Source organism: Montipora capricornis, chromosome 2, assembly GCF_036669925.1.
Source record: "Montipora capricornis isolate CH-2021 chromosome 2, ASM3666992v2, whole genome shotgun sequence".
Taxonomy (NCBI): domain Eukaryota; kingdom Metazoa; phylum Cnidaria; class Anthozoa; order Scleractinia; family Acroporidae; genus Montipora; species Montipora capricornis.
Window position 1 is genome coordinate 65,078,165 of NC_090884.1, and position 12,500 is coordinate 65,090,664.

Consider the following 12,500-nt stretch of genomic DNA (forward strand, 5'->3'; position numbering starts at 1 on the left):
CTTTATGCAGAAGCATAGTTATTTCCACAAACATTTTATTGCTTTTTGGGGTTAAAAACGGGAGCTCCACTTTTAGGTTTGGCTTTATTTATTTTAGCAAAAGGTTCAGCAAAAAGCTAATTGCTAACCCTTTTATCTTAACGGTGAAAGCAGGTCGGAAATTGCAAAGGGAAAAAATTCAGTTGCAAATTAGACTGTATTGGTCGCAATTTCGAGTCTTGACTTACCATAAGCATGTAAATACATTGGACGAGCCTACATGTAATTATTAGTTCTACAAATTATTGCTTAAATTTGGAACCGCATAATCCGGTGTAATTTCTGCATAATCAACGCATGTTTACGCATAATAATTATGGCCAAAAATTTCCGCATAATCTTTCATTTTTTTTCCCCATCCTATCAGAAGCCCAGACTCTAGCACTACTGAGGTTAACCATAATGAAAAATTTGATAATGCATGGTTACAAAATGTTTCTCCAGCTGACAATAATTGAGCCCTCATTGGCCAATTTCTGGAATAAAGACTGACATTTTGACAATAACTTCCTGTGTATACTTGTTATAATAACTGTTACTTTGTGAGTTTAATAAAAATAGTACTTACATGTATCTTTGCACCTTGAATGAATTAACATATTTAAAGTATTCTCAGTCTTCTGGTGACAATTAAACAGCTCGTTCTCCAGAGGCATATGGAGCAGGCTGCAAGAAATTAGAGGTACAATTAAATTTAATTACATTGTACAATTGCTACATGTAACAATAATAATGTAGACTAATAGATTCCTTTGGCATATTTATATAGTTACATGGACCAGTGGCACACCTGACCAGACATGCAATTAACTATCATGTATTGGTATTCAGGTCCATCATACAAGTTGCCTTCAGCTGTTAAACTGCTTATACACTGTACAACTATGAGTCTGAGAATTTTTAAACTACTGTGAGATTTCTCTATACAAACAGATAAGAAACTGAATCACAATCACCCTGACATTGTGTTTGTGTACAAACAAAACAAAAATTGCCTCATCTATTGCATGCCCTAGTGACAGAAGGGTAGATATCAACAAGAGGAAAAGGTCAACAAGATTAGTATCTGGATCTGGCAGTTGAGATAAAAGCCTTGTGGAAGATCAAGGAGTGTTAAAGTTGTCCCTGTTGTTATTGGAGCACTGGGTACTATTCCAAAGAGACTGGCTCGGGACTACATGTACATGTTTGCTGGGATAGAGTTGGCAGCTCTTGCTGGGATAAGCAACAATCCTCCAAAGAGTCCTTGAAGTCTAAGGCAGCTTGTTATGACCTGATGATGGGATTAAAATTTCTTGAAGTTTTGATTACAATGTACAGGGTGTACCATACAGTACACTGTACCTGCCATGAAGCTAAATGCACCATAATAATAATAATAATTTAATAATAATAATAATAATTATTATTATTATTATTATTATTATTATTATTATTATTATTAAATTATTATTATTATCATGGTGCATTTAGCTTTACAGCTTCATGGAATAATAATAATAATAATAATAATAATTATTATTATAATTATTATTATTATTATTATTATTATTATTATTGTTGTTATTATTATCATTATAATTATTATTATCATTATCCCAGAGCAAGCATGGCCAGGCTTTACTTAGCAAGGAATGAGGGCAGAAGAGGACTGAAATCAGTGGAGGAAACAATAAGATTAAGATCAGAAAAGTCAAGTCAACTTTATTTAGGCAGGGTAGCCCAGTCAGCCATGGCTACAATTATTGGCTCAGGAATGGATACATGTACATGAAGAAGAAACTGCAAAGGATCAGGCACTAACAACCTGATGGAGGGAGGTTATCATAGAAAAACAAGCCAGTCAACCACAAAATGCAGAATGTATAATATTTTTGTGTAGCAAACTTGCACAATGTGAATGTAGTTCTAAAGAGACATGACAAAGTAGCTCAAATAATACACTAAAATCTATGTAAAAAATATTATCTCTCATACTCAAGGAATTGGTATGACCATGTTGAGAAGAAAGTGGCAGAAAATAGCAAAGCAAAGATACTTTTGGATTTCTCTAAACAAACAGATCATTGTTATACAGGCACAAAGAGCAGATATTGTTTTCAAAGACAATTAAGATCTAAATCACACATGGGTCATTAAGCCTACAAATAATTTTTTTTGCTATAAGCCTGTCATGTGTCAGGCCAGGCCACGGCACCTCATTTTCATTGTCTCGTTTTTCTTTTTTTCTTTTTTTTTTCTTTTTTAAAAGTGGTTAGGGTGAGGGTTAAGGTTCAAATCTTTTGCATTGCCCGTAGCCGGACAGGAAGATCCTTCTTTTTCGTGTTTTAACGTCAGGCCTGAAACTATTTCTGCTCTAGCATGATCGGAATCCCGTGTAAGATCTTATGGGGTAAAATCACTTAACATTATGTCAATATTCATGTGGGAAGACACCACTGTTGTTGTTCAAATTATTCTTCAGTCATATTCGGAAGAATTTCAAAAAAAATCTTTCAAGATTCCATTCAAATATTTTAGAACTTTCTTCAGACCAATGTACAAAAAACAGTATTTAAAATTAAACCTTTGAAATATTCACATGCACATATTTTCTGTATCTAAATGAGGGTTGAAGATGAACTAGAAATAAATCTTTTTCCCAGTTCCATAACGTCCTCTGTTTCGGATACAGCATTTTTGAATTTCCGAATTTTTACCTTGCGTGACCCCAGGATACAGAGCTGATTGAAAAATTGTCTCTTTCTATGATTCTCAGACATTTGTGGATTTCAAGTACATTACGAGAGGTGTTCATACACATGTATTTATCAGAAACCCACAAGGGTTGAAACGTGTAACGGCCCCCTGTGTGCTGGGGAACAAGCTTCATCTGAATAATTATTCAATTTGCTAATTACCATATTTGGAACAACAAGAGCAAGGGGTTTCCAAATATGGTACTTACCACTGAAACATTCAACCAATCAGTTCGCACTTAATATTCGGAAGCTGTGAACGTGTGTTACACGTTTCATGTTGGCAGTGTGGCCCAGTGGTTAGGGCGCTTGCCTTGAGATCGGGAGATCCCGGGTTCAAGACCTGCTCTGACCATTTGGTGAATTTGATCCTGGTAGTCCCTGGTTCAACTTCCCAGCTGCACTTGTAAATAGCCAACTGGCTTGCCTCTGGCCAGTTGGGATTCTTAACAGTTGTTGTTGTTCTGTTCTGTCGTTTCGTTGTGTTTCATTGGCCCTGAAAAGCCCCCATGGGGAGTGGTCAATTAAGCATGTATTGTATTGTTTCAACCCTTATGGGTTTCTGATTTAAAGGCCCATTTTCACCCTTGATGCATTGCGCGCCGTGATACTTTGATCCTGAATTTCGTGTTACACGAAATTACCGAATTCTTCGAAGCAGACTTGCATCGCTTTTTCCCAAAGCAATCCTTGGAATATTGTTCATTCTCTTGCTGGAAAAACTTTCTCTTGTTGTCACTTTTTATATTTCTGAAAGTATTTTGTAAATATTCTGTATATATTCGTAAATTTTGTTCTGTGAAGACTGTGTGTGTATGACGAAATGGCGGCCATTACACGCCGTCGTGTTGGAAGACCAAAGTTGCCTGGCTCTTTGAAGTCGATTCGGTTGAGGGAATCTGTTTTTAATCTCTGGAGGGATAGAAAAGAAACTCTGGGACTTTCACAACGCACAGACAGTGAGTTTGCAGAATTCCTGTTACATCGTGGAAGGTGAGGTTTGCTGCTCGACAGCTACAGTACATAATTGGTGCACATGTACACCACTTGTTCCACTTGTTACTTAAAATTATTTTCCTTTGTGTTGCCGATACACTTCTCCAGGCAGTATTGTATTTGATTTTTTCCTTTCCTTATTAGATCAAACACCATTCATGAATCTGCAGAGGTAAATTTATCTCTGTCTTGTGAAGAAGATAATGATACAAGTAAGTAAGTTCTTTCTATTACTGGTAGTCCCACGTAATCTTGTAAGCCTATACAAGCTTAGAAACATACTGTTACCTAAGCTTGGATTAAATTTTTGTGTCTATATTTATTTGATGAATCTGTAATATTCTTGTTGTTTTCCATGTAGTTTAATTTTGTGTTGTTTTGAGGAAATTAATTTTTATTCCTATGAATAGGTCATTTACGAACATATTTGCTGGTTTACCCTAGATCCAGTTCCCTTGTTTTCTACTCCCATTCGTGCAAATCTTGCTGGTGAGTCACACTCAAGTTGTGTTGATGTCACGGGGATATCGGACTTGGGGAAACAGAGAGAACCAGATCCAGGGCATTCAAGAAGTAAACTGTTTGACCAGACCAATAACAGTTTCACTGGCAACCCATTCTCTGCTGGTGGGTTTGCAATTGATGACAGCCTATCTGAAGAAGACTCTGATGTATCAGTTGAGCCTACATGTATTTTTGATGATCATCCTTTTCCTGACTTGGAGCAAACGTATGTATAGAAATGGGATAGCAATGTGCACAAAGAATATATTGGTAAAAACAATGTGACAAGCACAGCGAGTAGAATGTTTAAAAATAATTGGATGAGGGTGAGCAAAATATTGTGTTTTGTCAGTGGTGAGCAAAGCAGTTATTTTTCTGAAGCCGAAGGCGGGGCAAATGATAGATCTGAGTGACACTGACAAATAATGATGTTTTGCAATAGCCAAGTTCAATAATTGTTTTATCATTCGACCACCCATGAGCAATATTATTTGCAGCAAAACACAATGAGAGGTTGCTGTGCATTCACGAGTATACCATTATCTGTAGGCATTTATTGGTAGGTTACATGGTGGGCTCCTAGGTAATGGAAAGGAAGAAAAACATGCATTAAATGATAAAATTTATTATTCATATCTTCAAGCTCCCAGTTGTAATATTGTATCAATTCTACGATTGTTGTAATTTTAACCGTGTGATATACAGTTCCATACAATATCCATACCACCCCCACAGAAAGGATTACAATTTACTGGGAGCCGCGAGAAAGGGGGGTCCATATTTTTCTGTATCCCAGCAATAAAAGAATACCAATGCAGATTTTAAGTCATTTCTCAATTTTGCCTGTTTCTAATTTTAATGGCTACAGCTACATGGACGATGTAAAGGTCTTTCCTTTTGTGTATTTTTCTTAGTTATATGCATGCAAGAGATATCTTGGTGTACAAATACTCTGTTTGATAGAGAATCAATTATTTTTTTGTATAAAGCAAATAGAAGATGATTTTTGCACCAAGAAAGCCTCAGAAAACAATGAATGTTGATCAAAGTTGAAACCATAACCTGTTGTGGGTGTCAATTATGTAGTACCTGATGCTCAGCTATAGGTATGACATGTGTAATGTTACTTAGAGACCACTCCCATGATCAGAGGCCCTAGAATGGAGCACCTGATAAAAATGCCAACAATTCATATCATGATTTGTAGTAAATGAACTGTATGTCCCATACATTCAACCATTATCGAATTTATATTTCATTGTCAAAATTTCACAAGATTTCAATGTACTTTTGTGTACAGAGTGAACATCATTGTGGAAGATCTTAACAGGAGTGACACATCCAGTGATGAACTCAGCGATGACCACAGTGATTATGACGAATGGCATCTTGATAGCTATGGCAGTCCTGAGCATCCTGATGTTACACAGCTGTTTGGTGAAAAGTGAGTAGGGTCAACTGTCAATGATTGAAGTTAGTATGCAAACACCAGTTTGTGAAAATGCAAATATATAATCTTAATTTAAATGAAGGCTTTTTAATCCTGCATATTAGATGTATGCATGCTTGAAGATAGGCCATATGTTACCATATGTCACACAGTACAGAGCTGCTCTGCAATTCCTCATGAAGGGGGTTTGGTGCGGAGGGGGTGGTGTACATTATAGCAATCAATATTATAATCATATTATGTTGCTTATTCACAGCATGGATATCAGCAGTGAGGAAGATGAAAGAACCCTTACAATGGTTGATCCTTCTTATGCTGCTGAAGATGATTCCAGCTGTGTTCCTACTGCTGCTGTAGCCCCTTGTGTTGTGTCTGAAGCCCCTCAACCTTACTACATACATGCAGATGATGATACCAACCATATTTGTGGCGCTGCTGGAAGTCCGACGGTCACCGAGGCCCTTGAACAAGAAGTAAGCATGCCCCAGCCAGAGGAAACTACCAAACCAGCAGAGAAACATCAAGCTGAAATTCTTAAGAAGCTAGAGGATGCTTTCCAGCAGCTTACTAGCAAAGGTGATCTCGAAACATTCTTAGCCCTTCACTCACGAATGAGAGTTATGGTCTCCATCAATAAGCTTGTGGAACTTTCGGAAGACAAATGTGCCCTCTGTGGTGAGGGACTTCATTTTAAGGAAGAGGTGAAGACCATTGGGTCCAGGGTTGAAATCATTCGCAAATGCAAGAATGGACATTGCCAGAAATGGGTGTCATCAGAAGTCTTAGGAGTGAAGAACAATGTAGAGTTTTTCCTGAATGATTCCCTATTTGCAGCAGCAATAATCATTTCTGGGAATAACTATAGCAAATTTACCCTGTTATGTAAAGCCCTTGGATTAAGTATTATCAGCAGGAACACATTTACAAGATTCCAGAAGCACTGTGCAGCCCCTGTGGTTAAGGAGATTTGGGATGAAATGAACTCTTTGATAACTGGTATTCTTCAACAGTATGACGACTTGTGTTTGTGTGGTGATGGCAGGAATGACTCTCCAGGACACAGTGCAAGGTACTGTGTCTACACGCTAATGGAGCATGCCAGCAAAGTAGTTGTGGACATGGCAGTTGTAGATAAAAGGGAGACAGGGGGCAACTCTGTTGTCATGGAGAAAGAAGGTTTGAGACGACTTCTGGAGAAGATGGCTAGTGTCCTCCCCTTCAGTGAGCTTGCAACAGATGCTTCTTCATCAATTATGAAGCTTGTGCGTGATATGAAAGGTATGCTTATGTTATTTGCATATTCTAATCTCGAGCATCTTATCAGCGAAGTGTTGAATCCCTTTATTCTCATTGCTTGGGATGGCTGCCCTTAGTGGCCTTGACTCTAAATACATGTATCCAATGTTCTTTGACATTGAATACCCAGATAAACCCAGCAGCTGGTCAATAGTCTGTATATTAAATAGTCAACAGTCACAGTGTATGTTCATCAATGAATTAAAGATACCTGGATTTGATCAGTGCCATTGGGGCTTCTGGCTCAAAAATTATAACTATTGATAAACAACAATGAGAGAGAGCTTCATTGCTAATAGGCCCTTTGCATGATCCGGTCATGTGTTACATGTTACCAGCCGAGCCTGACTTCCTTGTTTTGAAAGTCCCTCTGTGTTACTTGCATCCCAGCACAATGAATTCCATGCCATGTGATCGGATTGTGCAAAGGGCCTGTTAGCTAATAATAGCTTGTTTTGGTTTGGTAGAGAAATTTCCACAGTTGGTGGAACTGTTTCACTCTCTTGATATTTGGCACAAGGCAAAGAAGCTGAGCAAGTGTCTTCATCAAGTAAGTGCATGTTTTGTCACTGTCATTTAAATGTTGCAAGTATATTTAGTTTCCCAAATGAAACAAATGTTTGATTTAGTTGTCTTTGTTCTCAGTAAGTTGACCACCCTACTTTGATTCTATATACTAGATTTGCCTCTGTTTTTGTTCCTGTGTTTTTTTTTTTATAACAGGCTGCTCACAGAAGAGGATGTGAAACTCTGAAAGAGTGGATCGATGACATTGTCAACCACTTCTGGTTTTGCTGTCAAAGTTGTGATGGTAGTGTGGATGAACTGAAGGTTGGAAACAGTTTTCCCCTTTTATTGAATATTGTGCTAGACAGGAGTGCCCTTGTTGCATGATCTACACAAAGCAGTTTTGCTGTACAGGGTTTTTCCTTTGTGATGCAATTTTCTTCTTGCTGTCTTATTTGGTTTGAGTACATGCTAATTGATTGCACATTAATCAAAATCTCCATCTGCAGTCATATTTACTGTCTTATTAATGTTCATGAAGTTCTGAGAGGCTTCTTGTTTGTGTAATAATTTTTTTAGTTCTAATACTGTACATGTTTATCATTTTTAATTTTTAGGAAACTTGGTTTGGTGTTCTTCACCATGTTTGTGGCGAACATGAATGGGCTGGAGGAGCCTGCAAGCATTCCCCTGATGAAACAGGAACTTCGGGAAAGACATATTTGGCGAAGTCTTCGAAAGCTTTAACAGCTCTCAGGGAGGTTGTTTTGGACAAGAAGTGGCTCAACAACTTGGAGTTTTATGTTAGGTTCAGGTCAGTAATTCCCGTTGCTGGTAGTGGTGTTATAAACTTGAAGACTTAATTTTCTTGCATTGGTCAAATTGTTTCCTCCACCTGCCCCCTTTCATCAAACAACCCACTGCTGTCAATAAATCTCACACAATGACATTCCATACATAAACAAGCATTTTATTATCAGAAAAGGGTTGTTTCAATATCAAGGGCTTGTTTTAAGATTCAAGGTGGCTGATCATGATAGGAAATGAGGACACTAAGTACTACTTTACCACTCATAATATTATAACTTTTAGGTTTATCATTTTTACAGGCACACAAGTGTATTGGAGAGCTACAATAGCATGCTCACGAAATATGCTCCAAAGCGCATGGCATTTGAGTAAGGAAATCAATCTTGTGTATTGTGTATGTACATGCCTTTCTGTCTTGTAGGTCTTTTAACAGGCCCCTCCCATCAGAGACCACATGTAGTAGAATTGTAAATATCAGTGTTTCAGAAGTTACCCACCATTGATAACCTGTATTTCATTTCTGCTGTAGTCTGTTCTTGCAAAATTTTATAATGATTACTTTCAATTTTTTTCATTCATTTATTTCAGATATCCCTACTTTATCATGAGGATAATGTTAGCTGCTATTGATCATAACATGCATCTCTCAAGAGGGAAGCAGGTAAATGCAGCTGGTGATGCACGTGGTCACAGGAAATATTCCAAACACACCCAAAAATTCCATGCTGAGATTGTTAAAGAAGAGAAGAGCTACAGCTATTTTCCTTTCATGATGGCCAAGATGCTCAAGGAGCGTTGTCTTTTAGAGGGGAGCTTTTCACAGCCAACAGATGACAACCTCTTTAATCCCAAACAGATAGCCCCTACAATTGGAATGAAGGCAGCACCATCCACAGAGGAGTTACTTAAGGGTCCTTCACGCCTGTCCAAACCTGGTCTTTCTAGTTAATCTAATTTTCCTTCTTTAAATTTTTCTTACAGGTTGTCATGAAAAGGGTCTTTGAATTTTCTTACAATCACTGTTGTATTTTTTTCAGGTGGGCATTGGTGTTTGGGTTAGTAAGAACATGGGATTTTACGAGACAGTTCTCTTTTTCAGTGGTAACACACACAGTTTTAATACCAGGAATTAACAGTAGAGTACTTCCATAACTTAGGGATGTCTGACATTACCAGTATAAGTTATATCACCTTGTTCAAGAAGTGGAGATGTTATGATTCTTGTTTTCTTATGATAAGACTGGAAGATGGTGTCAAAATTTACTACATTTTGGTCCCCCTATAACTTTCCTTACTATGAAAATGTTCTGAAATAATCTATGTAAAAAGTTAAAATAAATGCATTGTTTTACAATCAAACTGTCATTGCTAACAATAATGTCCCCTAAGTATATAATTAGCTTTGATCCAAGACTATTTGGACAGGAACAGCTAGACCTTTTGCACAAATGGCACTCAAACTTGAATAACAGTACTTATACATCCTTAGCCTCACATTCATGTGAAAACTCCTTTGTCCAAAACCCTGATTAAGAGGCAAAGGATGTATAAACTATTGTTATTCAAATTTAAGCACCATTTATGCAAAGGTATATAAGCTTACCACCTTGCACAAATTTCACAAGGGTGTAGGGTCAGAGGCTGTAATAAATGCTATGCAGTTCACACCCAAAACATTGGAATTGATATTATTCCTTAAAAGGTGGTTTAGATGAATGAGCCATTATTGATAATAGCCTTGGATTATTTGCAAGATAATGGGATGAGGGGGGAAAGGGGGGGGGGGGGGGGGAGGGTTAGGAAAGGGTTGATTTTTAAACTGTGTGGTTTGTGACATGACCACTTTTGCTCCCCACCCCCTTTCCCTATTGGGAGTTACCAATACTTCTAAAGTTCAGCTGCTTCGAAAGCCCATGTATCGTCCATCTGGGGAAGGATATGCATGTCGTATTGACAAAACTGCACAGGATGGAACAACTCTCCTGTTTCCCCGACCAAGTTTTCCATATTTCCATAGAATATATTGTCTGTATGCTGCTTTTCGAAAACTTTCCATCGAAAAATTGAAATCATCTGCTCTGATGTCGCAGCGAGCCTTAATACATACTTCTAAAATATCTCTGTCAAGGCAAATATTGTTGAAAACCTGGAAACGAGTTATGCAGTTAACCCTTTTGCAACAGAGATTTTCCTGGTCACTGGGCATAGGCCTGCAAACTCCACACCTGCACCACTCTGGAGAACTGTTGTTGCCTGGGCTTGGGGGAGGTGGTGGTGGTGCATTTTTTTCATCTAGCAGCTTCTTTGCAAAGTCCAAACTCCCTCTTCCCATTGCCAGAACATTCCTGAGGAGGTACTCTATATCCTGTCTAGTAAGGGTTGACACAAATTCCTAGACCAAACAGAACATTGCAAAATATATGAAATTATAAGTATGAACAAAGAAACCAACAGAGGGCTGAAAATCCTATTCTGGGACCTCGCAGGTATAAACAGCATTCTGGTTTATTTTACTAACGTTTAGGATATTAGTTATATGCAGACTACAGTGCATTTGTGCACGAATAATAAAGTCTTCACCTCTATTTGTGTTGCCGAGGACTGCACCTCGTTGAATAACTGCACTTGTCCATCAGGATCTACTGGCGTATTTACTTGTTCAGCCTCCGCCGCCTCACTTGCCTGTGGTACAAAGAAACAGTAAGCCAAACAAAATCTTCATAAAAGAAAATTGTGTTTTTCTGTTTACCTTGTTTTTGCATTTCGCTTTATTGCAAAGGCAATTCGAAGTGCAGTTTTGGTTAGTCGCCTTGCACGAACACGAACCTCGGCCAGATCTCCGTGCACACGCACCATTACATGAACAGCGCACTTCTGGAGCAGGTAAGTCCTAAAAGATACACGATAAAGCGAGGATGAAAATATAATGTTTATTTCATTCCACAAATAACAGCAGAGGCAAATATTCCGACAGTAAATTCGACAATGAATTGAAGTTTTGCACGTGGATTTATCACCTACCTCGGAGGCTTCAGAGTTTTCACGTTCTTCTGGATCAATCAACGACCCGTAAACATTTCTCTGCTGGGATTCATCGTTGGTAATAGATTCATCCACTTCCATGAATAACTAATACCAATTTCTAGGATTACTAAGACAATGTGGCAGAGAAAACAGCCTAAACACCGCGCGCGAAGCTTTGAATGTGCGAAAAGTTTTCCCGTCGAAAAAAATAGATAGCCAATCAGAGTGCGCCATTTAACAATAGAGCGATTTGAAAACAAAAACAAACGACCGCGTTGCATCAAGGATGAAAATGGGCCTTTACGTAAGCACATTTGCGGAAAAGTGAACTCCAGGTGTTTTCGTTGATTACTGGCCACCATATTGGTGGACCACGGACGGTCTACCAACATGGCAGCATTGTGTGAAATGCTTCGGGAAATTGATAACTCAGAAACGATGTACCACACAGACCTGACAATTGGAGAAACGGTTTATATATTTGTCTTGAAATCATTTCAAGTTGTTGGCTTCTTTCATTGAACGGTTTTGAATTTGCTTTTTGTTGCACGACAATGAAAACAATCAAAACATGCGCACACTGCCCAATACTGTTGCTTTCGTTTGCCATTCTATTGAGAATTCTTATGTTTTTGCTTTCTTTGTTTGTCATTCTAGTTGAACAAAATACATTTGTATATGTTTCAGCTTTTGTTTGTGCATAGGCAATAACGTTAGTTATTGAAGTCACGATAAGAAATGTAATTTGAGGCCCTAAAAATTCACTGTAAAACTGGTCATAAAATCTTATCAGTCCAATGAAAACACAAACAACATGCATTTGGGGAACAGTATCCTTGTTGATTCCACAGCACACGTACATTGCAGTGTTATTTAATTCAAATCAATGCACCTGTAAAAATACAGTTTTACTTTGCATCATATCAGAAGACCCTGACCAGCCTGTCCGGTCAGACTGATCGTTTGCCAGTCAAAACCTCAAGTTTACCGGACAAATGTCTGATGACCGGCGCTTTTTTGCAGGCTTGGTCATAAATGTACATGCATCAATACCTACATGTAGACATGGAAGAGTACAAGAGAAGAAAAAGGAGAAAGTGGAGAAGTACGTGTACTGTACTAAGACTTGGCAAGGG

At 38.1% G+C, this 12,500-nt stretch overlaps 3 protein-coding genes and 1 long non-coding RNA gene across 6 annotated transcripts in view; 1 reads left to right on the forward strand and 3 right to left on the reverse strand.

The window, feature by feature from the left end:
• The window catches only part of LOC138031561 (protein toll-like), a 178,174-nt gene that overhangs the window by 112,672 nt on the left and 53,002 nt on the right, over positions 1-12,500 (reverse strand). The gene's annotated exons all lie outside the window — the stretch shown is intronic.
• The window catches only part of LOC138031583 (uncharacterized), a 20,202-nt gene that overhangs the window by 5,456 nt on the left and 2,246 nt on the right, over positions 1-12,500 (reverse strand). The window contains exon 2 of the long non-coding RNA XR_011128240.1: positions 608-705. This is a non-coding gene — a long non-coding RNA (uncharacterized lncRNA). The remainder of the gene's footprint in view (positions 1-607; positions 706-12,500) is intronic.
• Positions 3,126-9,699, forward strand: LOC138031385 (uncharacterized). 2 transcript variants are annotated; one of them, XM_068879097.1, is made up of 11 exons: positions 3,126-3,770; positions 3,918-3,985; positions 4,218-4,503; positions 5,578-5,721; positions 5,984-7,005; positions 7,491-7,573; positions 7,747-7,854; positions 8,148-8,344; positions 8,640-8,708; positions 8,929-9,001; positions 9,378-9,699. In XM_068879097.1, the coding sequence occupies exons 1-11, from the start codon at positions 3,601-3,603 to the stop codon at positions 9,471-9,473; spliced, it is 2,316 nt and encodes a 771-aa protein (XP_068735198.1). In that variant the 5' UTR covers positions 3,126-3,600; the 3' UTR covers positions 9,474-9,699. The 2 variants fall into 2 exon arrangements, with proteins under 2 accessions (XP_068735198.1, XP_068735193.1); XM_068879092.1 differs by having other exon boundaries at positions 3,130-3,770; positions 8,929-9,699.
• On the reverse strand, positions 9,432-11,463 carry LOC138032360 (uncharacterized). The gene is made up of 4 exons (XM_068880022.1): positions 11,362-11,463; positions 11,090-11,230; positions 10,921-11,022; positions 9,432-10,732 (listed from the first exon to the last, which is right to left on the reverse strand). The coding sequence occupies exons 1-4, from the start codon at positions 11,461-11,463 to the stop codon at positions 10,235-10,237; spliced, it is 843 nt and encodes a 280-aa protein (XP_068736123.1). The 3' UTR covers positions 9,432-10,234.